The sequence below is a fragment of the Trachymyrmex septentrionalis genome, unplaced genomic scaffold, assembly GCF_001594115.1.
Source record: "Trachymyrmex septentrionalis isolate Tsep2-gDNA-1 unplaced genomic scaffold, Tsep1.0 scaffold32, whole genome shotgun sequence".
Lineage (NCBI taxonomy): Eukaryota > Metazoa > Arthropoda > Insecta > Hymenoptera > Formicidae > Trachymyrmex > Trachymyrmex septentrionalis.
The window spans coordinates 3338700-3364676 of record NW_017305485.1 but is presented as its reverse complement, the minus strand read 5'-3'; the positions used below and the strand labels follow the sequence as shown (position 1 = coordinate 3364676).

Sequence of the window (25977 nt, the reverse complement as noted above, 5' to 3'; positions counted from 1 at the left end):
TAAACGGTTACACCGCGAGTTAAATGCAGCATCGAACACGAGGATCGTCCCTTCAATATCGGGGGTATAAATAGCTTTATAACTGTCAAGTTAAATTTCGTCAATGGAAGTGGATAACAGGATATCATTAATAGTTTTTCGATTAAACCTGGTTGAGCCTTACTTTTTTTGCTGCTCGGATCGAATGCTAATTTCGCCTGTCGAAATTTCAAACGCTTGATGAAAAATTGTTAAAGGAAAATTGACTTCCTTTTCCTCGTCAAAAGCGTTTCCTCGCCAAAAAGATTGGCGACTGAAGGACGGCGTGAGGGATCTGGGACATCTTTGTACAGTGCTCCCAGATCTCATTTAGCACTTCCGACCGTGCCTGAGAGAACTTACAAAAGCATTTCAGAAAAAGAGAGAAAGAAAAACAGTGTGCACGCGCGTATGTGTGTGAATGTGCGCTGGAATATTCGTTGTACGAGTGGTGATAAATTTTTAACGAGCGTCCAGCCACGATAAGGGGTTGCAATAATAGCACGTGCAGGCATGCAGGTAATATCCGTGATGCACCCTCGGCCATTTTAATGGCCATTAGCGAAGTTGAGCCCGAAGCCCGGGTCGTGGCATGCTATTCGCCGCTGGGACATAACCCGGGCAAGTTTCTCGTAAAATTTTACAATGTTATACCGAAACGATTCACGCGGACCGCGCGCGCGCATGTGTGTGTGTGTGTGTGTGTGGGTGTGTGTATACTATGTGTGCGTACATATAGGGTAACTTGGTGTTACCGTTTCTCTTTGAATTACTCTTCGCTTGTTCTACGTATTGCCGAGCGACTGGAAAGGAAATTTGATGGTTTCGAACTGAGCGACGTGCTCCAGTTACTCGAGATGAAGTTTTGATCTCGTGCATTCATCAGCGAGGTGGTGAGAGTCACCGAGTCGACAGCTTCGGGTCGGTCGGCCACCCTATATCATCCCGTAGATCCATGTTGACGTACAACGTTCGCTGCGCCAGCAATACGTTCTCATTTTCTTTTATTGCCCTGGGACTTTTTTTTGGATTTTTGTAAAAATCCACGAGAATATCCGGCTCGTTACTCATATTATCGTTTATATTACGCATTTGCCGGTAAATCAGGATCTCCCACGTAGATCAGCCGTTATTCGAACGAGATTGCGTCGCAAAATTGCCTCGCCGTGGGTGTGTCAAAATAGCCTCTTTTTATGTGTTATTCCTTATCGTAATGTCGCTCTTTAACTCTTTCTCTCCGAATCGAGAGCTCCGCAACGGGAACGGGTGGAAATTTTAAGTGCGCTATCAATTTAATCTTCTCATCTATTGTACTTGGGACGTGACGTTTTTATTTCCTATCCTTTATAATAATTATTATAGTTATTATTTTATTGCAATTTATGACATTACCAGGTTGCAGACTGAACGATAAAAAGATATACAAGAAGTAAATCAAGTAAATGTATTGTAAATATACACGCAATTGAAACTATGGAACCTGCGACATTTATTTTCTATCGATTATAATAATTATTGTTATATTGCAATTTATGACATAACTAAGTTATAGATTGAAAAATAAAAAGAAATGCAAGAAATAAATGTACGAGTACAAGCAAATCAATTGGATCTTTCAGCTATTAAGCTTATGACATAACGTCTATTTTTTATCGACAATAATTATTATAATTTATCACATAACGAAGTTACAAACTGAAAATCAAGAAGAAATATAAAAGATAAATGTAGTAATAAATGTAAATGGTGAAACACCAGCAAGGCTGCTGCTACGAAAAGTACCAGAAATATAAATCAGATATAATTATGATGATGAGTAAAAATTATCGGGAAAAGGATAAATTTAGTACAGTATACGCTATAATTGCTTAATAATTTAAGTTAAGTTTATCGCAAACTTTCGAAACGCAGATGTGACTGAAGGACACGTCTACGTGATTTCTCGTTATATCCTCGATCCGCCGATCGTTGTCGATCGTGCGAAACATTGGCCGATATCTTTAGAATTTTCGCTCTGCTTTCGCAAACTTTACCAACTTCACGTCTCTCGCAGAATTTATAGAATATTAAACACAGCGGGGGGTACAATATGGGGTGTACAGGGAGACGGACAAGCGTCATTACCTCGTAACGACTCGCTGCAATCGGCCATTTAAGAATCGAGTTTACGCATCCGTCTTCCGCGGGGTGAAACGGACGAAGATGGATGCGGCTGTTATATAAAAGATCCGAGAACGGTGTCATTTACGATTGGCTCGGCTATTTTTATCACTGTAATACAATTTTAAAAAGATTGCCGTCCCACAGAATTCTTAGCTTCGAGCAGATATCCGCGTATACGTTTATATAGTTACACACATCTAGTCTATTTTCCTTTTATTATTTATCCACCGCACCGGGAGATAATTTTAGCGATCTCTCAGTAATTCCTTGCCTTCTACTTTCTCGTGCCCGAGGGAAGTGCATTTAACTTTGAAATGTACAGAATAAGCCAAACACTTGAGATGCCATAGTAGATCTTCTCGTTGACGGGAGATAAAGGGGACGCAGGACGAGGTAGTTGAAAGGTACTGCTATCATGTTACGAGATAAGTAATGTCTTCGTATACGTGACGCGTAATGCAATTAAGCGTACGTCGGAGTTGCATGTGCGTTGACGTACCTGATATAAAGGGCACTTTACCCGGAGTCGCGCGAGTCCGCAAATAAATTAATGGCGATCTTAACAAAAAAGGATGGGAAAAACGCGGATAGAATTACCAGCCGTATACTCTTTTAAGAATACATGTACTCTTTTTTGAGATCGTAAAGCTTCTGGTTATTAATTAAAAATTTTATATTTACGAAATTATATTAATAAAATCTATCAACAAAAAATTATGCTTTAGAAATTTTATATTATTAAATATACTACATTTAATGTGTAATAATTATACCCTTCTTTCGCTTCCAGATCATCATATTATCTAAAGTGTATCTACATGTACGCGCAGAAAAATACGTACTCAAGTAATAATTACTTGTTTCAAGTATTTTAAAAGTTCGTATATCCTCAAATCAATCATAAGTTTATCACATTAAATTTATTCAAAATAATTCTGAATCTTAATAAGTTTAATATTTTAATCGCAATTATTAAAATGAAATAAATTCAATTTACTAATATTATATAAAGTCTTTTTCTTCGATCAATTTTACGTAATATATTCTTCAAAAGAAAATAATTCTTGTTTTGAATATATAATAATAAACTTTTATAAAATTAATAATAAGTCTATTTTATGGTTATTAAGAAGACATTCTTTGTTAAAAATAATCGTTACTTTGAAGAAAAAAAGTAAATTGAGTAATCATTTTTCTTAACAATAGAATGATATTTTTCTGTGTGCGGAGACTCTTTTCTTCTGATTTAACTGTGATAACCTTAGCCTATCGTTGCGCGAGCGGGACATTTTTCTGATACGCTACAATTATTTTTACGGTTTTTACGTCCTTTACGGGGATATTTGCAGATCGCGTTTATTTTAAAACCTACCGTATAACGGCGCAACTAATTTTCTACAAGCGCGCGATACCGCGGGGCTTGGCGGGGCATCCTCATCGAACTTTTTTCCGTCGACGGTGAAAGGGCGAGGCAATAAAGTACAGCCTTTTCGATGAAGAAAGTGCGTCGTTATTTGTCTGTTCCCTTTGTAGGAAGTAAACTGCATTTACGATACGGCGAGAGAATGGGCTTTATTGCCGCACATGAAACGTCTGCCGCACACACATAGCCAGGAATCACTAACGAGTATACTGATTTAGATGCTCTCTGTGTTTAGAGAATGCCATTTTGGGAAAACTCTTAATTACGATATCGATCGGTCAGCCTCGTGCCACTCGTGCATTCAATTAAATTCTCCGACCTGAATGATACGACAGAGCTATTTAAATATATCGCTCAGGTTTGTTCTTGAATTTGTACGATGAGAGGCGATTTGCAAAATTATACTGCCAGTTGTCACACATTAATCTGCATCGATTGTCGCCGAGATAAAGTTTCGAGGATTTCTCTCTCTCTCTCTCTCTCTCTCTCTCTCCCTCTCCCTCCTCTCCCTCCCCCTCTCTGCTTCTCTCTGTACACATAATACTTATTGTTAGACATATAATGTTAAATTCATAATGTCAAAATTATTTCAATTTAAATTAATTTTTTATTATATCTATAAATTCCCAAAAATTTCTACTCAATAAATCGTTAATATAAATAACGGAGTTCAATTCTATTTAATTTCCCAAATGTTAAATTTATTATTTATTAAATACTTTAATATGAATGTTGTTTACGTTTTAAATAAGTAATTCAATTGTCGAAACAGATATTGATTTACATTCTGACATATATGAAAGTTGAAAGTAACAAAATATTATTTACATTACTTCAAGAATTATACCATTGCTCCTCTTTGACGTCTAGCAGTGCATATGTTATAGTTCAATTCTTTGAACTGTGCGTTTCGAAATGTTTTATTTACAATATAATTATATTTTATTATACTGCACTATACCTTCTTAAGGAGGATTCTCGCGCTACTTCCTTAGTCAATAGACAGTTTATTTATAATAATATGTAAAACAATTAAAATAATGGAATGAAAGATTACAATATCTTATGCTGTTATATACATAATTATTATTAATTTTATATGTTACTAAATATTTTCAAAATGACAAAATAAAAGTAAGATGCTCATTCGATGCATACGTATCGTCCATTTGACATATAATATTCTAGCTTTTTTCATTGAGGAATATAAGTTTCTTGTAAACTGTACGGTCAGTTTGAAGAAAACTTTACGCAGACAAACTTAAGTGTTTACTTTATAATTATAACGATTTTTACATTGCTGTCTTATACGCAAGTGTCTTAATTTAAAAGAGAATAACTACAGAATAAGGTTATACTTTCAACTTGTAACGTAAAATTCTATAAATTTAGAATCGAATATCTTCAAAATGGTAAAAGTCGATGAAATTTGTTCCTAGATATTGTTTATATTATTAACTTTTGTATTACATGTATATTATAAACTTGTCTTATATTTCATCGAACGCGAGAACGCCTCCTTAATGCATCGAATACTTACAAATTCAACGTAGCGAGCTACGCTCTTATATCGAGATCTTCTTGGTGCTTGAGAGGATTATAGATACGTCTTAGAGCGCGATAAATCAAGCTACCTATCCACCTCCCTTTTTCTCTTCCTCGCTTTCTTTTCCAGGTATAGCCGTACAGATATATTTTTACACTCGCATAAGGGAGCGTAAGGAGACTTGATGCCAGTCCGATGTATCTTAAATTAATAAATATAGACTCTTCTGGACTATGTGCACAGTGCATCGGCGTGACGGACCACCTACATGCCCGCGTTTATTTATAGCGCTATGAAAAGCGCTATGCTCTCGAATGCGCGCATGAATGTTTATCGCACGTTTGAACGTGCGGCCGCAAAGTATAATCGGCAATTCGTCTCGGATACCGCCTGGCGTTATGGCATTTGCTCGACGGCGGCGATTTCCCAAGCGATCATCAAGCGACGTCGTCATATATTGACGTCAGAGATTCGAAGCGCTTATTGTGTATTGCGGAAAAATCTAATATATTTAATTTCACGTAAAAACGTAACAGTGCGGTGAGGAGCAGCCATTTATAATGCCACGTCGAGAATGTCACGGAATAAATAAAGTATCGCCGAGGCCCTTTTTGCGTTACATGATTTTCTTTCCGCGGAAGATGTCGGGGATGTCTGTATGCTGAAGTGGGTTAAGTTTAGAATCTCGCTCGATCTCCGTTGTGAGTTTTAATTAATCTAAATTTTATATATGGACACAATGATGTTTGTGTGTGTTTGTGCGCCCTCGATTTGTACTACCGTTGTTGCACTCCACTATGAATATTGCGAACGCGATGCAATTACCGTTGAAATATGATATCGCGTAACTGGGACGAGAGAGCTTCTTCTTATTCTACCGTCTTCTTATTCTTATCTCAAACACTTGTCCCGAGACGTATATAATTCCGCGCGATCCATTGTCGTGTACGTACATTGTCGTGCATAGCTGAATACACGTGTACACGATGCGATACGTCGTTGATAGAGGAGAATACATGATGACGTCCGTCGATGACAAGTACTTTATACGTTTTTAAATACCAACAATGTGATCCAGAAAACTGAGATAGAAACGCACGCCGTGAAGCCATAAAAGCTTGCACGGACAAAAAAAAATAGATTGGTTGGTTCAGAAAAGCTATAGCTTGATGCGCGAGTTTAACATTTATATGTATAACTAATATTGATTTAACTTTGTTTATATAACTAATGTTCATTTCTATCTCTCAATATAAATTAACTTTAATTTCGGTTCAATTCGCTCTTTAGCTTTTCCTAGTTCTAAAAATTAGAAAAAAGTAAAGAGTAAGTTGATCTGAGACTAAAGTTAATCTGTTGGTGCATTGTTAGAAATTTCTTAATGAATCTTTTAAGTTAACATGTATAAAGCTTGTGATGAAGCAGCCAATTGAAAAGTTCATGAATTATTTAACTGGAAACTAAATTATAGTAGTTTTAAATAATAAATGTATGCATTAAATTTCATGCAAATCCACGTAAAATTTTATCAAAAGTACACTAAATTTTATGTACACAAATATACTTTTTAGTTATATACAGATAAATGTACATTAAATTTACTGTCATGAAATTAAATTTAACTTGTGTAATTTAAAAGTACATTAAATTTCATGATGTTTTTAATAGTGTTGTAAAACAGGCATAAGAAGATTTGATGATTCAAATTAATTTATCTGTAAGCAATTAGTATATTAATTTAACTAATTCCTTGCTGCAATGATAATTATTAACCTTTAGAGGGCCGGACTGGCCACTATAGTGGCCAGCGGAAAACTCCTCATGACATAAACATTCAATATATACATGAATTTTACATTTAAAAAATTCAAAATTTTAAAGCAAAAATGCCGGCTCTCTAAAAGTTGTAATAAATTATCTTCATTACAGTAACAAAAGCACATCATCTTAGCTTGCATGTTTTATTAAAAGTTTTGATTTATCTATATACATATTGGATTGACTTTCATAGAAAGTTGTTTGCTGTATTAACAAATTTACTATGCTATATACAACAAACGTAATTATATGTAAACGCTAATTTCATTCAACTGTACAACTTTGTTATTTAATTAACATATAAAATTAACTGTTCTACATTCCGGCTGTGAATTTACTAAATTAATGAAGCTTTTAGTTGTTTTAACAAATCTTTTTTTTTTCTGTGCGAGTTTAATTCGTAATAGGCTTTGCTTCGCTCATACCAGACCCATTCATTTTCGCGAAGGTTACGTACGATGCCGTAATTTCGCACCAAGTTCTCTAGCTTACGGTGCGATTAATTAGATTTATGCACTGCTAGATTAATCTAACAGTTGATCACTTAAGCCACGAAATTATTTACGAAATTCTATTGGTGAGATACTAATTGGAGATGATCATTGTTATATTAAAACTACTCTAATCAGTAAACGTGATTATATTGTTAACCTTTAATGTATCTTACGTAGTTGCAAGTTTCTAAAATTTGATGTATCTAGTACAATGAGATAACAAGGTGCTTGTTTATCAAGAAAATTCAAACATACATCATAAAGAGCGGATTACGCAGAGTAAAGCGTGGGATTATCGATAATTATGCTCAGATTACCGGACTGTGGAAGAATATTCGTTAAAAGTCATTTTTTTTTTCAAAGATAGTCAAGTTAATTGGAAACTGGTCGGCGAGATAGATTAATTAATCGTGTACAATTGCTGTTCATCGACGTAATGCCAGTCGTTAAAAGGAATTCGTTTGCGAAAGGATTACGAACGCACGCTTTTTAACAATCACAGAATTACGAAACGGTCTGATTGTGAAGAATACGAGTATTTATTGACCGCGAATAGGCGGAAGGTGGAGTTTAACGGGTCAATCAATTTTCCGAATGTTTCTTTCAACGGTCACCACTCTGACGATCGCACTTTTGTACAACGGGAACGCGAAATCCGCTTACGCATGAACGCGTAGACGTATAAATGTACGGTATGTAAAATAGCACCGAAATATCGCGCCTCGCCTTTATCTGAGTCTTTTTTTCTTATTCGAGGAAACATATTTATGCCGTCCCGCGTTACAATGCGAGACCCATCCTACATTTGGGCAAATATCGGTCTCGATAAATATTTCTCTAACTGGCAAACGTGGTTGCTTTATTTGACAATAAAAATGATTATCCCCGATAACGCGTCACGCTGTTTTTTCAACGCGTTTACATTCTTCAAAAATTTTATATGAAAAATTTTGCAGGTGGTTTTTTTTTTATCTTTTTCCAGCACCGTTTGTATCAACAAAATCGCGCACATTGAGATTATGGAAACGGAGCAGTAGTTATCCGAGGAAATATTTCATTTGACGTGGTGATAAAATGTGGAATGTGTTGGAAGATTAATTCGATAAAATTAGATTTATATTACGATTGTGTCATTCTTGCTTGTATTATGTTTCAAAAGCGGCAAAGAGAGAGAGAGAGAGAGAGAGAGAGAGAGAGAGAGAGAAAATTGCTATTTATTTCACGCCTGAGACTAAGTCCCTTCAAATATGAGATATATTATTGTACAAAATAATAATAGTGACACAGAAATGCCTAAAATTCTTACACTGATAAAGAAATAATCTAAAAGAGAATAAAATTTATTTTTAAATATAAGTTTTAAAAATAAAATAAAATAAAAATAAAGTTTTAAAAAATCGAAATAACAGAATACGTAGAATATGTGTGTGGTGTGAGAGAGAGAGAGAGAGAGAGAGAGAGAGAGAGAGAGAGAGAGAGACAGAGAGAGAGAGAGAGAGGGGGGGAGAGAGACGCAAACGAACTGTTAATAACCGGAGTAAAATAAATTCATTCCACTGTTTTATCTCGATATTGGTTAAATACGTTGTGGACCGTAATTTAGCCGCGACCCACATTCAGCGGGGCGCGGAGATATGGATCGGAACTCGGGACGCGAGAGATGCAAAAGGTCAAGTGTCTATTGAAAATCGGTGAGATTCGGCGTAGAAGCGGTTGCAGGACGTAGGGTGACGTGAAATTTTCATATTCTATCCTGCGTCAGACAGCGGATGCTCCATCCGCTCCGAATAGCTGAGGTAACACCGTAACTGAATAATAAGGGGGAACCGTGCGTGGCTAACTGGAGCGCGCTATATATTTCGCGTGCGCCGATCGTGGAATAATTTGCCGTATTGTAATCCAGTGTCATTTGCTAAGCGCGCCGAGCAACGCCGTGTAATCAACGCGAATCAGGGCTTAATTAATTTTAATGCCGCGATGGTCGCAGTTGTGCCATGCTGCAAATTGCACGAATAACCCACTTCGCCGGCCCTCTTTCAGCCACGCCAGGTTCTCGCGCGCACGACATCCGTTCGTCCATTAAAGAGACCGTAATTACGACCGTTTTACGTTCTTCAAGCTGTACAAGCTACACGTTAAGCTTTCGAAAAGCAATTCCCCGAAGAGAAGAGTGCAATTTTAATCTAGTAGAATTATCGATTGTGACGAAGGAAGGAAATACTCGTTTCTGAAGATTCCACCCTTTAATAAAGTTGCCTCCCCGGATATAATTTTAGATTGCACGAATCGTAAATAATTAATCGTTAATCTCGTATAATAAACGCTATGAAAATAAGATATTATAATATAGCAAGTAAAAAAAATACTTTGTAATTTGTTTGTAAAAATAATTATGTAAAATTTCGAAAAATGAATAGTAATAAATTTTAACACAAGTATTCTGTACGCAGATCTCTCTGGATCTCAGCTGGCGTTGCGTTTGCAGGAACAAGAGAAAAGAAAGGAGGAAGCAGATAATATGATTAGCCGTAAAAGTACATATATTATATGTGCGTTCAGTGTGATATATACATTGTTGCTCCATTTGCTTGAGCCTCGATGTATATTTAGCTGTAATGATGCGGAGCCAAGCGTCTCTACGCCGTGACCACATCCGCGTGCGAGCGGAAGGACCTTTCACGTGCCGCGTATCCTCCTGGGCAAATATGCGCGTTCCATTATGCAGAAGACCGTGCTTAGATCCAGCCGGTGGTGCTTATTGCACGCGTTACGTGCTACTAAAAATAGACGGAAGCGTACGTAGAATAATGTAATGAGTCTCGACATAAATGGGGCCGGGGATGGTCAATGCGGTTGCTAATTAAAGTGCGTGGTTTTAGGGCGGTAGAACCGGGATGAGAGAGAGAGAGAGAGAGAGGGAGAGAGAGAGAGAGAGAGAGCACAGAAAGCTCGGCTTACCGAATCCGTGATAAATTCGTGCCACGACACGTCAGATTACATCGTAGGTCGCGAGGGATGATACTTTGATAAAGATCAGTGTTGCCGGTCGGCACGTGACAGGCACGTAAGTGGACATGACGTTTCCCTTCTCTCTCGTTTTATTTCTATTCGCATTAAATCACACAAGCATCCGATCAATTTTAACGTCCACCTCTTCCTTCCGTTTTCGGAGAAGCAAATATTTTTTAAGCAACGGCAATTTTTATTGTTTCTTTACACACCGTAGAATCTCTCTTTGAAGATTGAAATCTTGCTTCGAGTTTATTGAGTCTGAGAATTGGGTCCTTGTAAAAGACGTTTGACATTTTATTTCGTTATAATATTTTTCGAGCTCTCTTCTCTCGTACGAAACGTTTTCTGCCAGAAAAATATTATCCGCAGAAAACTCGAAGAATAAATTGCTATTGATATTTCTGATCTCTACAATGTAAGAGAGATAATGTTTTTTTTTTCTTTCCCCCTCCCCCCCATTATGTAATTCTGTGCTAAAGAATAATATTATTTTTCCATTTGCGAAAGTCCCGATTGCTTTCAAAGCGATAATGCGACGATAATGCGAGAAAGCATTTTTATATTAGCGCCTTCGACGCTGAATAATCGAGAGGTAGTACCTGAAACCGAGTCTGTGATCCGAGAATGTCTGACCCCTTTTTGCGATAAGTATTAGAGCGTCGTTTTTCAATCCCTCTCGGGGTTAAAAGAGGTTCCCATTTAATATCTGAGGCTAAAAGCTGAAAATATCTTTGAGCTTGAGACAGGCTAATCTCGGTGTACAATCATACGAAACGTATATTATACAACGGTTGGTTAAAAATCTGCTTGGAGCGACTGGGATTCCGGATTTATCTCTGTTCTATGTGTTCAGCGAAGCGAAATTCAGACGTCTGTCTGTTAGATACGTCCGTTTATCGACCCCGGAGCTATCTCATCATCGGGAATCTCGCGCTTTGTCTACGTTATCGCGGTACAGTTCGTGTACAGTAGAACTGATTGATAAGCGAGACGCTATGATATCTCCGTTTAATGTCATAACACGGCTGAAGGCACTTGCGGTAATTTAAGGGACGATCGATCCTTCTCACGGCCCCGCGGATTCGGCAGCTCGCGTCAGGATGGAATGGATTTCCAGGTCAGAAGGTCACGGCGGCGTTCGCGAGCGGCGCACCAAGCAGGCAACACATCCAGTATACAATATTGAGAATTCAGAGCTTTCAGAGCGGCCTCGTTTTCTCGTCGCCCGCACGCGCCGGAATTGCGTGACGTGGTATCCTCCTCTCTCTCTCTCTCTCTCTCTCTCTCTCTCTCTCTCTCTCTCTATATATATATATATATATATATATATATATCCTGTCCCTTTCTCACTCTCACTTTTTTTCTCGTTTTCGCTTCTCTCTGGTCTTACGTCGCCCAGGGGCTACGTTTGTTCATAAAATATGTATGGCACGGTATACACGCAGGAGAGGTTGAGAAAGGCCAGGACTATTCCCGAGAACGTAGCTTTTAGTCGCCCAATACAGCGGGACGATGGCAAAAACGAGAAGTGATGGCTTTCGGCCAAATCGCCCTCTCTCGTTTTTCTTACCTTCGCTCTAATATCTGTAAAATATCGACGGGAGATACCCTCGATATTTGAATAGAGTGATAAGTTTCATCCCCTTCTCTATATATTTTTTATTATTTCATTTAAATGCAAATTTATTTCGACGTCGTCATAAAAAAATATACCATGAATAAAATATATATATCGTAATATTCGCGAGCTACAATCCACTTTTCAATTTTATCCGCAGAACGCTTCGTGAAGGTGCTATGTTAATCCATATCTATTTATTTAATATTATTACACTTTTCCGTTTTATTTGATGGACCGTAAAACTTTCACGAACTGACACACAAAACAATTCTTGATGAAAAGTTATAGTTTTGTGAGGTACCAACTTTCTGTTGGTGCTATCGATTTGTCCGACCATTTATTTCACATATACATCTCGTCCCGGCTTAATACGGCAAAAATTGCTGTGCCTAAAGGTTTTTCCCAATCGATACTTTACATAAGGGATTATACCGATAATAATGATGATAATTCCTGGTACTGTTATATGATAATAACGCGAGCTGAATTAATGGCCTGCAAATTCATTATTACGCCGGTTACGTTAGCGATACTGGATTCTCGTATTTTTATTAACTCTCGTGGGAGAGTTGCACATCGCGTGATAATATCGAGTTTCACGGGCAGGTGTTATATACCGCGTTCTAGCCGCGCGTTCTAAATGAATCAAGTAGAGCGTATCCGCGTCGTGTCTGACCTAGTTGAAAGTGCGTGCTTAAATATTTCCGACATTCCTCAGATGCGCCCAAGGCCGCGCGCGGGAAGCGGGTACGATTAACAACAATAAAACTGATAATGAATTAAGATCTCGTCCCCGTTCGAACGCCGAGCGTTCGCTAACCGGAACGAAATCGAGAAGCGCGCGCCGGGGTTGTGGGTGGTCCGACACGCTTTTCAAGAGCTCGAGGAAATTAATTTTCTCAAAGTCGAGAAAACTCGATTCGGTCTAATCCGGAATAATTTTCTCCCTGAGTTCGCGGAAATGTGAGCACCCCCTCGCCGTTGTAACGATCTGCTCTCCAGCTAGTAACAGTCACATCCCAGATCAGTTTTTTTCTCGTATCAGTCAATTTCGGTGACCTCGTAAAAATGAGATTTTAAGAGTAGTTGTCTTTTTACAATGAATCTCGTTAGTCATCATTCATATCGTATTGGTGATAACTCAGAATTACTCAGACAGCACGGAATATTTATGGTAAATCTTTATTAATATTCATTTTTGGGAATGTTATGTAGATATTTCATACATATTTTATATAAAGCTTTATTCGAAATATTATTAAAATATAGACTAAATATTTTATGCAATATTTATGATAAATATAAATAAATATTTCCAATAAGTAGTTGTTACTTGCATTACAGTGTCTCATTAAGTATTTTCATAGCATTTATTATGGCATTTATAATAAATATTTCATAATATTTATAATAAATGTTTATGGTCTGTGCAATCTAAGACCACAAAAATATTTACAAAATATTAAAAATAAATCTTATAAATATTTGTAAATATTCTGTAAATATTTTATAAATATTATGTACTGTCTGGGTATAAGTCATAAATCTGGGTCATAAATCTCTTAGGAAACTTACATCCAGAATAAATCATGTTAGATTGTTACGTTAATGGATCTGGCGGATCCATTAATGTAACGTCCCCCATGAAAGGGGAAAGACATGGCCTCCATGACTCTCTCTTAGTTTTCTTTTTTAAAAATATTTACACCAAAAATGTTGTATAATATTTTTAATATTTTTGAAATGCTTCACAATTTTTTAATATTCTAAAATTCTCATTGTACACTCTTAATCTCGTATCAAAAAGTCGTACACGTTGAAGTATCTGTACAGCATATAATCAGTCAAGCGGTATTGCACGATGATTAAGTGACCAAATTAACTGGTGACGATGATTAATTAAACATAAAAAAGATGCGGAGAAGACGGCGTTGAAGGACGAAAGATGCTTTTTCTCCGCCGCGTTTCGGAGCAGACGAGCTCACACACATTTGCGAGAAGGGATGAATGTTCGTGCCAACAAGGAAAATCCATTACTTTTATCGTTATACCACCTCTCTTTCATCCCTCGCTTACCTCGGCGGCCAATCTTTCGGAGTACACGATAATTCGCGCGATTACGTTGCGAGCAATAATTGCACCGCGTGTACCTCCCGTTCGATTCCATCGACATGCAAGTCACGCGTGTTTTTACGAGCACTCGACAGGAAAGTAATTTCTCGCCCCGGGACCGTCTATCGGAATTGTAGTCTCACCGTCGTCGTTCTGCTGGGTTATCCCGAACAATACCGGCGGCCAAGCGTTTCGGAATCTACACAACAATTGCATTCGGGTTGAAGCCAATTAAACTCAGTTACATGGAGTGAATTCATTGGGCGTTATTTCATTGAATTTGAAGCGCAAAATATGCGACGAAAATAGGTATTTTACGGTATTATATTTCGATGATATCAATATCGTGCCATTGTATTCATCACTCGAGCAAACGAGAGCAGAGGGAGCGAAAAAGAGAGGAAAAGATTCATTACGCGCTCTAGAAATAGCTCCTCTCTCAAGCTCTAATAGGGTTACCATGTTAAAATTTTCAAAACTAAAACTTGCATGCTAAAAACTCCGCGGACACTCGAAAGCAAAGCATAAAATATTCTTACATAAAAACTGTTAAGCCGGAGTTATATATTTACTATAAGACCATAAAAGAAAAAAAATCATGAAATTAACAGAAAAGTAAAGTTTTATATACATATATATAAAGAAAAATAAAGAGAATAGAAAAAGAGGTAGTTGCTAGCAATTAAATAATTATACAATACCTACAATGAGTGTTATATAATTCGTACAATTATTATAATTAATATTAAAATACAATAGACACAGCAAGCACGTAAGTAAGTCCAAGTCGAATGTGTCTACGTGAGAGTAAGCTAACGATTTAGAGAGAGAGAGAGAGAGAGAGAGAGAGAGAGAGAGAGAGAGAGAGAGAATAAATGACTATTAGCTTTCTCATTTATTTTAAAATACAACTTATACAAATGATGTTAGATAATCTAAATTTCACAATTTGAATAACATTAAATAATATATATTTAATATTATTTAGAGAGAGAGAGAGAGAGAGAGAGAGAGAGAGGGAGAGCATTGAATATGCGAGCCTTTTTCAATGCGCAATGAATAGATCGGCCTCGAGAGTGATCGCGCGACTCTACACAAAGGCTGGCCATGTTCGAATTTCGATATCGCGACTGCGGCATGAAAGCACAGGACAAGAATGGACGACCGCACAAAAGGGAGACACCTGACCGATCGACACACAGAGCCTCCGATCTCACCTGGCATTTAACGCGTCGCGTACACCGTCTCCGTTTCACTCCGATGATGTGTCCACCACCTACGCCACTACTCACGAGGCTGGAAAAGTGGCTCCGACAATAAAGCAAATACTAGTTGGCGTGTCAGGAAGACGAGTCCACCCACGTGTCGTCAATAATTCTCTCGCGGATTTGCCCCGATGTCCAATAATCGACTTCATAATATGTAGATTCAAGACCCGCAGGAACGAATTTGTGATTTACCATCATTACCGAATTCTTTTCGCGATTCAGCAGGTGGAACATTCAGTTAAATCCAGCTCCATTAATTTCAGATTGACTTCAATTTCTCTCGGAATAATTCAATTTATTCTTTATTTTTTTTTTCTAATTATTATACCCACATTTTATCAATGTAAATTAATTTTAATCGGTTCAACGTACTCTTCATCTTTTTTTAATGTTTAAAATAAAACATTTTGAAGCGTTTACATCGGAACTGGCTTTTAATTCTTAATAATTTGATATTGATTTGCACGTCATCGACGCCGCTATATACAGAGGCTTTATCTTATTTTATTATTAAAGAGATCCGAAGATCCTTTTTCGCAACTTTTACGTGACTGCGAGTACTCGAAAAATTTTTTATGAGAAATCGAACGTGAGAGCTTATCGACAATATTAACAAAATAATGCACCTGATCAAATATTTGGAAGGCTCTATATTCGCGTGTTGTGCAAACGATAATAGGATTAACGCGTTCGGGGAACTCGTTACCTTTCATCCCCAGTAAACGCCAACTAACAATAACATCACCTAGCAAACAAGGTAACAGGTTATTTGTTGTCGTTTAGACGTCAAAATGACATCACTTGACATTAAAATGACAACAAACATCAGTTTGTTTGCTGGACAATGTTGTATAATTTCCTCTTCAACTGTTAAATTCATATCAAATTATATCGCATTTGAGTTTATTTTTAGTCATTTGTATAATATAGGTCACCACTGCTCCTGCAAAGTATCGTTAATTTGACTAATAGACAATTCGATTTGACGCACTCAAGGCGCATTGGTGCATGTTAAAAACGTTAAATACAAATTAACGTAAAAAATATAAATATAAAAACAGATTAAAATCCGTAAAATCCTGAATACATTGCATTATGCATTCTAATAATAAAATCCGTATTTTATAATTGGAAATATTTGCATTTTATTTTTACATAGATTAAATCAACATACAACGGCTTTAATACGAGTATACATTGTGTATTAGTGCGTCCATTCGAATTTGCTATAAAACAATTTCTAATTTAACTCAAAAGAATATATTAAATTTGACTCAAATTTAATTTAATATTTATTAAACATATGTATTTTAATATGAACGATATATGTTTTGAAACTAACCACAGAGGAATGGATTGTACATTTTGACCCAGATGGAAGTTGAAAATGACAAAGTGTTATTTGCTCTTTTGATATAACAATGCTCTTCTGATCTAACAATGCATAAATTAGAGATATATTTTCCTGACGTTAAAGAGAGAGAAAGCAAAGATGCTGAGTGCAAGCGAATACAAGCAACGCGGATAGACTTAAGACTTTTATTCATGTCAGTTGCATTTAAAGGGGCAAATTGCGTGGACGCCATTGTTCTGATACTGCGTATCTTTGAGAATACAACATCTTGTCCAATTCCGCCACATTTCTGGCCTCAGATAGCACAGAGAGTTTAAAAGAGTTCAAAAAGAATTCAGTGATATGTCATCAATTCTGAGCTCATTTTCAAATGCAACAAAAATTCTTCTCAGAAAAAGAATTCTTTTTACCCCTGAAAATGAATTCAGAATTAATGGCATGTCACTGAATTCTTTTTGAACTCTTTGTGCTATCTGGGTCTCTTTACACTTACACGTCTATGCATATTTACATACTCATACATATATTGTTAAATTCATAATGTCAATTTATATCCAATAAATTATTTATCATTTCTATAAGTCGCCGTTAGCTTCTATTTTAACTATGTAATTTAACTACGTTAATTTGACTAAAAAAAAAAATGGAGCTGTACATAATAATTTAAGTAAAAAAATGTATTAAATTTAACTCGAAATTCATTATTTATTAAATGCTTACTTATTATTTATTAAATGCGTTGGACGATATTTACTGTGAAACTATAAATCAAAGAAATGGATTGATTTACATTTGGACCCAGATAAAAATTAAAAATAAAATGTTATTTGTCTCAAGGGATTGGATTACCATTGCTGCTTTGATATCTAATAGTACACAATGTAACTGTTACGTATAAATGTTTTGTAACATAGTTTTGAGATGAAATTGTAATTATTGATGTAGTATGTTACTGCAATATTTACCGGGCAGTGAACAAAAAGAATTGCCTTCTGTCAGAACTGGACATGTATTTGAAATACTTTTATTTAAACTACAGTTTTTGCAATACAAGTATATTTTGTATTTTATATTTCAGCGGAGCTGAAAGTAATACATGAAAGTATTATGTATTTTGTATTTAAAATCGAAAAATTGTAAGTTTTTTGTACTTTGTAATTAAAATAATAACATTTAATTGTCAATATTAGTATCTAGAAATACAAATTACAAGATACTTTCAATCTTTCGTTATTAATATTGAAATTCAAAATTGAAATACGAAATACTACACTTATACGCTGCCATGAAACACAAAATACAAAATATTTGCATGTGCGCCGTTGAAATGCATATAATACAAGATACAATTGTCTTACAAATACTGTTTTTCAAAATATTTCAAATATTATACATGTTCAACCCTGCCTTCTGTAAGAATTGAACTCACAAATACTTCCGATTTACGATCGAGACGCGATCCAACGCTCTACTCGTAAGCTAAAAAAGCCTTCTACGTTCATCGGAGAAGTACCATTTATTCTTCTTAGAATATTTACGTTATAATATTCCTCTGCAAGTCTGCATAAATTGTACGAGAGATGAATTACCGGTAATACAAATATAACCACGCTTTCGAGATTGAAATTAAAAATACGAGCACACTCAACGAACGACCGCATCTCGTTTCATTCCGTTGAGCACAACTGAGTTAATAATTTTCCCTTTAAGACTAAAAGTTGGACAAATAAGAGACTTTCGTGGAATCGACGAAAATGAAAAACAGAAACGTTTTAAATAGCAACAAATACACCCATAATCGTGTACTTATGTGCGTATATATGCTCGCGTTAGTATTACATACTTCGGATGATCTATTCCTTTTTACATTCGGAAACAGAGAATAGAGTCTGGGAATGGAGAATACCGCGGAATTTTCAACTATCCGCTCGCGTGGGCGACCCTCGTGAGGGAAGATAGCACGCGAAGCTCCGATACACCTTGCTGTCTACCTGTCAATACGACGACACGCAGGACTGCCGGCGGCGCGGGAACGGGACGGGGGACAGAGCGAGAGAACGCGAAGCATTACTCGCGATCGGATAAGCGCACGCGATAACGTCTCGCGGCGCGGCGCGGCGCGGCGCGGCCGAGCCGGTTTATCGATATGACAGCCGCGCCGCGTCGCGCCTCGTGACTCGAGGCGGCATCGGCGTCGGCGTCAAGTACAATGGCGCACGTGGTCACTGCGCGTGTGACACGCGACGCGGCGGCCGGGCCGACCAGGCGGCTCGGCGACACCGGCGTGCCAGTGAGAGGGAAGAGACAAAACGAGCGAGCGAACAATGCACGAGCGCGGCGCGGAGACGTATTTATTTATAAACCGACACGGTGAAGCGGCGGGCATGACGTGCGCCATAAGAAATGGAGCGGCGCGCTAAAGCCGGGACGGAGGAGGCAGCCGTCTCGCGGAAGTAACGGACCGATGCGATCATGCGATTGTTGTGTTGCGGCGAGTTCGATCGGACGCGCCTCGTCACCGTCGTCGGTCGTCGTCTTCGTGCGTGACATGTCGCCGCGGATGGCACGCCGCCAAGTCTCGTGGCAACGCTCGTCGGAGCGGTGATCGGAACCCGCGTGCGGAGTCGCACGTGTCACTCGAATGCCGCCGTCGCGTTGCGGTCCGCAGTTCGAATGTCGAAGCAACAAAGGGCCCGTTCCCGATTCAAGGTACTTATACCGCGAAGGTTAGGCACGCCAAGGGATGCGCAGGCAGAGCCGAGGGTGGCGACGGGACGGTTGGTGGTAGTGACGGCGGCGATGCCGTCCCCAGCTCTCTAATTAGGTCGCCCGTCTACCCGCCCGAATGTCCCACCGGCTTTAATAATTACTTCCTGCCGCGGCCCCGTAACAATGCCATTATCGATTGTTAAATAGACAATAGAATGGGTTGGCTAGGTAGCGATGAGCATCGCGAGTGACGTTCGAAATTCTGTAGCTTGTTCCGCTGAGCCGGCGGCTGAGTGTCAATCCGCGGCGGTTCTCTTTGTTGTGCAAAACGGAACAGCTGAGATGCGGGAGCAGCGGGATCGGTCATTTGATCGGAAACGGTGGCCCGCGATGCTTATCCGCATTTTTGGAGCGCCCTTTAATAATAAGTCATAACCTTGCACTGAGAATGCTCTATACCGGTGAATTGTAAAAATATATTTACACAAATAAATTCCTTTACATACAAAAATAAGTTTCTTTAAAAACATTTTAAAACATTGCTCAGAGAGAAAGTTGACATTTATATATTAATATTCGAAGTAATTAAGTTTAATGGACTTTCTACAATAAGCCATTATACCTAAGCTTTAAATCCTAAGACAAAAAATTAATAGTCACAATAAAATGTAAGAAGAATAATTAATTATAATTGATCATTTTGTTACGATTTAAGATTTAAAGGTATTGACTTCATATAATGGATTATTGTAGAAAATTCATAAAAAATAATACAACAGAAATAAAACATTACGAATCTTTTTAATACAGTGTAATATTTCTTATGTATTAGGTGATCACTCCTCTAAGGTCTTTGGTTCTCTGTAGTGAAAACAGAGAAGAAGACATGGAGGAGTGGTTGGCTCCAAGAACAGTGACGGAGAATCATCCTCAAGGTGATTCTGGGACTGCAGAGATACTGGGAGGTAATCATCAGTTTTACGCAACTAATCACGCTAGACCTACATATTGCAATGTCTGCAGAGATGCTCTGCCTGGTAAGGATCTTTCTCCATTGTAAATTGCAGTTATTTAAAAATATTGGTTAAATTTATAATGTTACATTGTTACAGGTGTTACTTCCCACGGTTTGAGTTGTGAAACTTGTAAATACAAGGTGCACAAAAGATGTGCTGCAAAAGCAATAAATAATTGCAAGTGGACAACATTGGCATCCATTGGAAAAGATATTATTGAGGACCAAGATGGGGTGTGTATATATGTTGTTAAAAATATATCTTTGGAAATTAATAATCAATAAAAGTGTTAATATATAATTTTAATCAGAAACCTTATCTTTTAATAACTTCTTATAATTGTAATTCGTCTGATAAATGTATCAACAATGTAGAATTCTTGTATCATTTAATCTTTATTGTAGAACATCACAATGCCACATCAGTGGATGGAGGGAAACTTGCCAGTGTCCTCAAAATGCTTCGTCTGCGAAAAGACATGTGGTTCTGTACTTAGGTATTTACATCCCACTACATTTTTACATACGTAGTTGATAAAATTTAGTAGATATTCAAATCAATATATTATTCATAGGCTTCAAGACTGGAGATGTGTGTGGTGCAAAGCAACTGTACATACAGCATGCAGACCTGCCATGAGTATCAAGTGTCCATTAGGACCATGTAAACTCAGTATAGTGCCTCCTACGGCTTTGCATAATATAGGTAATCTATTTGTTTGTATCATAAAGTATATCATTTATATGAATTTGTACATTAATGTCCAAATATAAAACTTTTGTAGTAGTAATAATTGTGTACGCGATTCAATTATCATCAGGTAGCGACGAAGCTTGGGAAGCGGTTAGACCTACGGGATGCAGTCCACTTTTAGTATTTGTAAACAGTAAATCTGGTGACAATCAAGGTATTAAGTTTCTAAGAAGATTTAAACAATTACTTAATCCCGCACAAGTGTTCGACCTTATAAAAGGAGGACCAGGTCCAGGGTAGGCCAATCGCTATTATATGCTAATTACATTAATTAATCAATCGTGAATCTATAATTCGTTAGCATACATGTAGCAAAGTGTGTATAAACGCTTCGAATTATGTGTCTTGCTCAGATTACGACTGTTCCGGCATTTTGATCCCTTCCGGATTTTAGTATGTAGTGGTGATGGATCTGTAGGATGGGTTCTTTCAGAAATCGATCGGCTTGGAATGCACGTGAGTAAATGCGTATTTTAAAACTATGAGTGATAACTTTATCTCTTTCAGCATGATTTCTTAGCGGCTATCATTTCATCTCAAATCTAATTACATTCTACCAGGGCTGCATTCTTTAAAGCGTTTAAGCGTATTTCTTTCTGCGCATAGCCTAGAAACTTAGTGATATTTTTTGACTTCTAATACATAATGCATGAATGTAAATCGCAGTTAAAATTCATTATACATGAGATTAAAGAAGCATTACTGTATATTGTTTTAAACTTTAATATATCTATTTTTTAACATATACAGAGTGATTCTTAATTATATGTCAGTTCGGAGAATAAATATAGAGACGAATTTTTATATATACATTATTATTAAATAATATATTTTTAAATATTATTAAAAAAAATATATATATGAATCTTTCTTTCCAAAATATTTAGATTTTTTTTAGTTCAATCGAGTATTGTGAGATGACTTTTATGACTATTATGTGAGATGACTTTTGATATTTTCGAAACATCGGAAATATCAGAATTATTATATATCAAGAGAGGGTATATTTAGATATGACATGATTAAATTCGATTTGAATTTCATCCTTCCAATATCGACAACTTAATTCTTAAAATAGAGATTGGTAATTTACAGTTTGATTAGCTCTGAATTATAATCTTTTGAGATGGGTGCAAAACTTGGATTGGATTTAGCATCGCATTACTTCTTGTTCAAATAAGTTACATTCTCGCGACAACTCTTTCTGATGACGTTTTGAAGGTATCGGAAAATTACATTCAAACTTTTGCGCTTATCTTATTTAATTGTCTTGGAAAGAGAGATAGATTAGAGAATGGATATTCCAAATATTTTGTTTAATTTATTACAGCTCGGAAAATAAAACTTTTTTTTCGAACACTGCTTATTCTTTTGAGTTATTGATACATATTCGAAAGAATTGCTCTGTAACTACAATTGCTCTGTAAAATATATACAATGTTTGAGCAGTGCTAATATTCAGAGCTATGATATTGCAGCCAATGGTATTAATTTTTTCAAACTTTTGATTATAAACTGCATGGCGTGTCTCTTTTATGATTTTATTCCAGATGAAATCGGTGTGTGTGCTTTAGGCTTCTTTATATACACGACGCTTTTTTAACTTTTTTTGCAGGCGGTAAGTGTATGCATGACTAATCTATCTAATCTACAATTTTCATTAAGAACTAATATAATTAAAATGTACTATTAAATGCATTGCATAAAATGAAGAGAGATATAGATTTGTATTTTTCAAATTTGCAGAGGCAATGCCAAATTGGAGTACTACCTTTAGGAACAGGAAATGATTTAGCGCGCGTATTAGGATGGGGTTCGTCGTGTGACGATGATGCACATTTACCTCAATTAATGGAGAAGTATGAGAAAGCGGGTACAAAAATGTTAGATCGGTGGAGCATTATGACATTCGAACGCAACATATCTCTGTCATGTCACAAAGTGACTCAGCCGGACCCGACTGAAAAATCGAGCATAGCTCATCAGTACGAAAACAGCGTTCTTGCTCATTTAACAAATATTTTACAATCTGATCAGGAAAGTGTAGTTTTATCTAGTGCCAAGTAAGTAATATAATCACATATATACATAAATATATATGCATATAATTTAAAAAGAAAAATCAAATAAATAGCCAACATATGTATGTATATATGATATACGCGCGCGCGCGCGCGCGCGCGCGTGTGTGTGTGTGTGTGTGTGTGTACACAGGTATATACACAGGGTATCCCGAAATTCAAAGGTAATATTATTGCAGCGTGAAACTTCATGAAAAATTAAATAATAAATATGTAAAGCGATTTTTTTCTGTAAAATAGTTTTTTTAAGTATAAATATTAAAAGTTTAATTAATTATTAACGTTGGTCAAGAAATCATGTATCCGTATGATCGTGTGCATACAGCGTTATATTTTGTTTAGTATTTAATTGCACACATGTCACATGAACAGATGATTTCAAAGCTTAGCTTAGTCTAACTTTACAAATTCGTACTTAAAATACTATCTCACGGAAAAAATGGCTTATACTTTTATTAAATTTATTTATTTATATATTTATTTATACTGAAGAGGATTCAAACGTATATTTATTTCTTATAATAAAGTATATATAATTACACATTTACAATCTGTGTTGGCTCTCAAAGATTTCTCTTTAATGTTTTGATTTACACTTTTATTACTTAACTGTTCACGAAGTTTCACAATGCAATAATATTTTTCTGGGATTTCGGGACACCCTCTATGAATTTGCATGAGGTTTTAGCATTTAAAACAGAAGTTTTTTTCTTACAGAGTTTTATGTACAACAGTAAAAGATTTTGAAACATATATACTAGAAGCCAGTCTAAACACAGGGGACCAACAATTGGGAGAAAAATGTACAATACTTCAACAAAAACTTGACCTATTGTTGCAAACATTATCAAAAGAAGAAAGCTATTTCTCCGATAATACGGAAGACATTGACGTTGGCACTCTAAAAACTGACACTTTTAGCAGCGTACAAGAGAAAGGAGTTTTAGAAAAGCCAGAAAAAGAAATAACGAATTTAAAAAAAATTAAAAGAACATGTTATATGGAGAAAGATATTGTAATGTCCAGGTATAGCATATATTCATATATTGATATACATTGTAGTATAAATGTAGAAAGTGAGATGTATGTTTTAATGATGTTTACAGAGTAAATAGCTTGAAAAAAGCTGTCAGGAAATTAGTGGAACATGCGGAAACACCTGTTGACGAACAGAACAATCCTTCGAACGAGAAACAAAGCAGTAAGATGTCAAATATCGCAAGAGTATTCGATAGTTCTCCGATAAATGCTATGACAAGTAAAATTAAACTTGTTATAGTATTTATCGGAAAATTATTAAATACTTTCTTTATATCTATAACGATAAAACTGATTTTCGTATTTGTTTTTCTTGTACCGTATTATGGATAACTTTTGGCGAAAAGCAGCAATTGAACATGATTTATCAATAAATTTATATTGTTGGCCTGATCGTAAACAGATCAGGCTATATGTCTACCAGTTATAGAATCCAGCAACATAGAGATCTCTTGCTCAAGTCCTACTCCTAATGTGGCATCCCTGAGCCCAATGCCGGATTTAAGGAGAGACTCGCAACCCGAAGAATTACTGACGCTTCCTGCACCCGATAGTTTTGCCGACAGTAGACGAAACAGCGAAAACATACCACAAGGGTAACTTTCAACATGAATTCAATGGCGTATTGTCAATACTTGCATTCTACAAGTTACACGTAATTCGATGTCATTTTAGAGTTCTCAATTTTGACATACCCGCAGTACAAACTGTCAGCGGTCAACAAGAAATTCAAGCAGCTATTAATGATAATTTTCTATTGTCCGAACCGACACAAATAGAAGCTTCCTCTGACGTTCCAATAACTGTGACAAAAATTACTTTAGACACAAGTACACCGTCAGATGATGCGACTACAGTCGTATCTCTTGACATGGATTCGTTTCATTCTAAAAACATTTCGCCAGAACACGTGCAAAAACCCGCGATTGTTAAATTAGAAACTAGAAGTAGCTGTACCAACAGTACAGATAGCATGGTTTCCGATACTTTTGATTCCAGGAGTTACACTATACGAAATAGCACATTGAGTGAAGTCGGTAAGTAAATACTTACCAATGTGGCAAGTATCGTAAAAGTGTCACTTTGTATGTATTTCTTATCTTGTTATTAGATAATTTCTCTGACACTTTTCAGATCATAAAGACAGCGATATATTTGACTCTACGAGAAAATGGGAAAACGCGGAGATAGGGCACTATGACTCGCCGGATAATTCCGATATGCTTTCCAGTGAAATTCAACACTCGGAAAGCGGCTTGGAAGATTTGAGCTCTCTTAGACAGGATGTTATTATGGGTGACGTGATAATGGGATATGATTCTGTCAGTGAAGGCTTAGAATTCGAGGAATCACACAGATATTGCGGCTTAGCCCAATTCAGCGAAGGGAATGACATTGGAAGATACTCATTTAAGAAAGGCAGAAAAAATATAAAGACGGATAAAGAGGTAAATAAATATTTCGATTTTTTTTTAATTAAATGTGTGAAATTAACTGTTTTATTATATAAGTTAACTTTATATATTTATTTTATGTATACAATATTTATGT

General features: G+C 36.5%; 1 protein-coding gene across 7 annotated transcripts in view; it reads left to right on the top strand.

Annotated features, from left to right (window-relative positions):
• The window catches only part of LOC108750079 (diacylglycerol kinase eta), a 43873-nt gene that overhangs the window by 12833 nt on the left and 5063 nt on the right, over positions 1 to 25977 (top strand). For 4 of the 7 annotated variants that reach the window (XM_018489312.1, XM_018489309.1, XM_018489314.1 and 1 more), the window contains exons 1-14: positions 19119 to 19538; positions 20371 to 20575; positions 20651 to 20787; positions 20959 to 21050; positions 21129 to 21259; positions 21375 to 21543; positions 21661 to 21763; positions 22923 to 22925; positions 23054 to 23370; positions 24106 to 24414; positions 24495 to 24589; positions 24830 to 25022; positions 25102 to 25463; positions 25561 to 25874. In XM_018489312.1, coding sequence (XP_018344814.1) covers positions 19503 to 19538; positions 20371 to 20575; positions 20651 to 20787; positions 20959 to 21050; positions 21129 to 21259; positions 21375 to 21543; positions 21661 to 21763; positions 22923 to 22925; positions 23054 to 23370; positions 24106 to 24414; positions 24495 to 24589; positions 24830 to 25022; positions 25102 to 25463; positions 25561 to 25874 — 2466 coding nt within the window. In that variant the 5' untranslated portion in view covers positions 19119 to 19502. Of the gene's footprint in view, positions 1 to 19118; positions 19539 to 20370; positions 20576 to 20650; positions 20788 to 20958; positions 21051 to 21128; positions 21260 to 21374; positions 21544 to 21660; positions 21764 to 22922; positions 22926 to 23053; positions 23371 to 24105; positions 24415 to 24494; positions 24590 to 24829; positions 25023 to 25101; positions 25464 to 25560; positions 25875 to 25977 lie in introns of those variants that run through there. The other 3 variants (XM_018489311.1, XM_018489313.1, XM_018489310.1) reach the window with 3 other exon arrangements.